This window comes from Oryzias melastigma, unplaced genomic scaffold (assembly GCF_002922805.2).
Source record: "Oryzias melastigma strain HK-1 unplaced genomic scaffold, ASM292280v2 sc03769, whole genome shotgun sequence".
Classification (NCBI taxonomy): domain Eukaryota; kingdom Metazoa; phylum Chordata; class Actinopteri; order Beloniformes; family Adrianichthyidae; genus Oryzias; species Oryzias melastigma.
The window spans coordinates 1-2021 of NW_023420337.1; the positions used below are offsets into that span (position 1 = coordinate 1).

The 2021-nt window shown below is 46.3% G+C and overlaps 1 protein-coding gene across 1 annotated transcript; it reads left to right on the plus strand.

Moving 5' to 3' along the window:
- Positions 1-4: 4 nt before the first annotated feature.
- LOC112139676 (probable 39S ribosomal protein L24, mitochondrial) lies at positions 5-529 on the plus strand (the record flags this gene model as incomplete). Its single annotated transcript, XM_024262507.2, has 2 exons — positions 5-143; positions 230-529. Coding segments are annotated over 2 exons (276 nt in total), but the record flags the coding sequence as incomplete, so codon positions are not given.
- Between the last annotated feature and the right edge of the window lie 1492 nt (positions 530-2021).

Sequence of the window (2021 nt, forward strand, 5' to 3'; positions counted from 1 at the left end):
TTCCCGCTTCAGGAAACCCACTCAGGTGGAGTGGAAGTACACGGAGGAGGGGGAGCGGGTCCGCGTGTCGGTCCGGACCGGCCGGATCATCCCGAAGCCGGTGGTGGAGCGGCGAGACGGCATCGTGCCGCAGCAGTGGAAAGGTGAGCAGACTGGACCGAAGGCTGGTTCTGGAGACCCAAACGGGCCTCAGGAGCTCCACAGAACCACTGATGTTTGTTCTGCTCAGACGGGCCCAAAGACACCAGTCCTGAAGACGCTCTGGAGAAGACGTACGTCCCCTCGCTGAAGACGCTGGAGGAGGAAGTCATGGAGAAGCTGGACATCCACGAGCCCAGGAGGCACAGGACGTCCTATTGGTACTGAGAGCGGCCCGGTTCTGGACACAACCCGGACAGGACTGCAGACGCGGATTCTGTTTTTAAACGTTTTCTCGTATGAATGTCAAATATTTCCTGTTTTCAAACGTGGAATAAAGTCACGACTGTCGTGGAGCCGATGAGCTCAGAGAGTTGAAGGTTCAAATCCGTCCAATAATGACTGTGATCATTATGGTCTGGCACCTCCTGCGTGTCCGACCGTCCCGTCGCCACGGTGATTGTAGCAGAAACCGTCAGTCCTGAAGGAGGAAATGCTGAGGAAGTTTCCAGAGTCTGGATCCACCAGGAGAGACCACAGACCTGCAGCTTTTCCAGTCTGACCGCAGTCCTGCTTTCAATCAAACTTTATTTAAAATGACAGACGCTAAATGAACAGATATTAGCAGCTGATATCCTAAACCATCAGCGTGTTTCATAGCACTAATCTGACATTGTTCTTTAAATTATACGATTCATACGTGAAGATTAGATCAAAGTAAAGAGCTCTCATTTCCATAGCAACCGTTTGATGTTTTGCTGGAGGAGACAAACATGTCGGTGTCATTTTTAGAAGAATCAGCAAAAGTAAACGTTTGGATTTCTGTAGGAACTGAGGTTTAGTGTTAGCCACGCCCACATTCCTGGTATATTCATATCTTTCTGTTCAGCTTGACTCTACAATTCAGGTTTAAGTTTTCAGAATATTCTGGTAAAAATGTGCAGGCAGTAGAAAGACACCTTTGTGAGCTCGCCACGCTAACGCCATTCAAAATCTACAAACTTTATTGACACTATTTTTCAAGTATCTTCCTAATGAAGCTATGAGGAGTAACCAGGCGACAGACTGAATAAATGTGTTTATACGTGTTTGGGACAGAATCAGGACTGATTATGGACAGAATCAGGACAGTATCGGGACAGAATCAGGACTCAGTATGGACAGAATCAGGACAGAATCGGGACTCATTTTGGACAGAATCAGGACTCATTATGGACAGAATCAGGACTGATTTTGGGACAGAATCAGGACTCATCATGGACAGAATCAGGACTGAATATGGACAGAATCAGGACTCATTTTGGACGGAATCAAGACTGAGTTTGGATAGAATCAGGACTGATTTTGGGACAGAATCGGGACTGAGTTTGGACAGAATCAGGACAGAATCGGGACAGAATCAGGACTCATTATGGACAGAATCAGGACTCATTTTGGACAGAATCAGGACTCATTACGGACGGAATCAGGACTGATTTTGGGACAGAATCAGGACTGATTTTGGGACAGAATCAGGACTCATCATGGACGGAATCAGGACAGAATTGGGACAGAATCAGGACTCATTTTGGACAGAATCAGGACTCATTATGGACAGAATCAGGACTGATTTTGGGACAGAATCAGGACTGAGTTTGGACAGAATCAGGACAGAATCGGGACAGAATCAGGACTCATTTTGGACGGAATCAGGACTGAGTTTGGGACAGAATCAGGACTCATTCTGGATGGAATCAGGATTACTAAAATACAGAATGAAGGTTCAAAAATGTCAAACCTTCTAGTTTTACATAGAACTTGTCTTCATAGATTTGAGGCATGATGGGAAATGGGATGCTAGCTGCTGCTTGTGGATCCTGAGTGCTTCTGTCAGATGTTTTCTA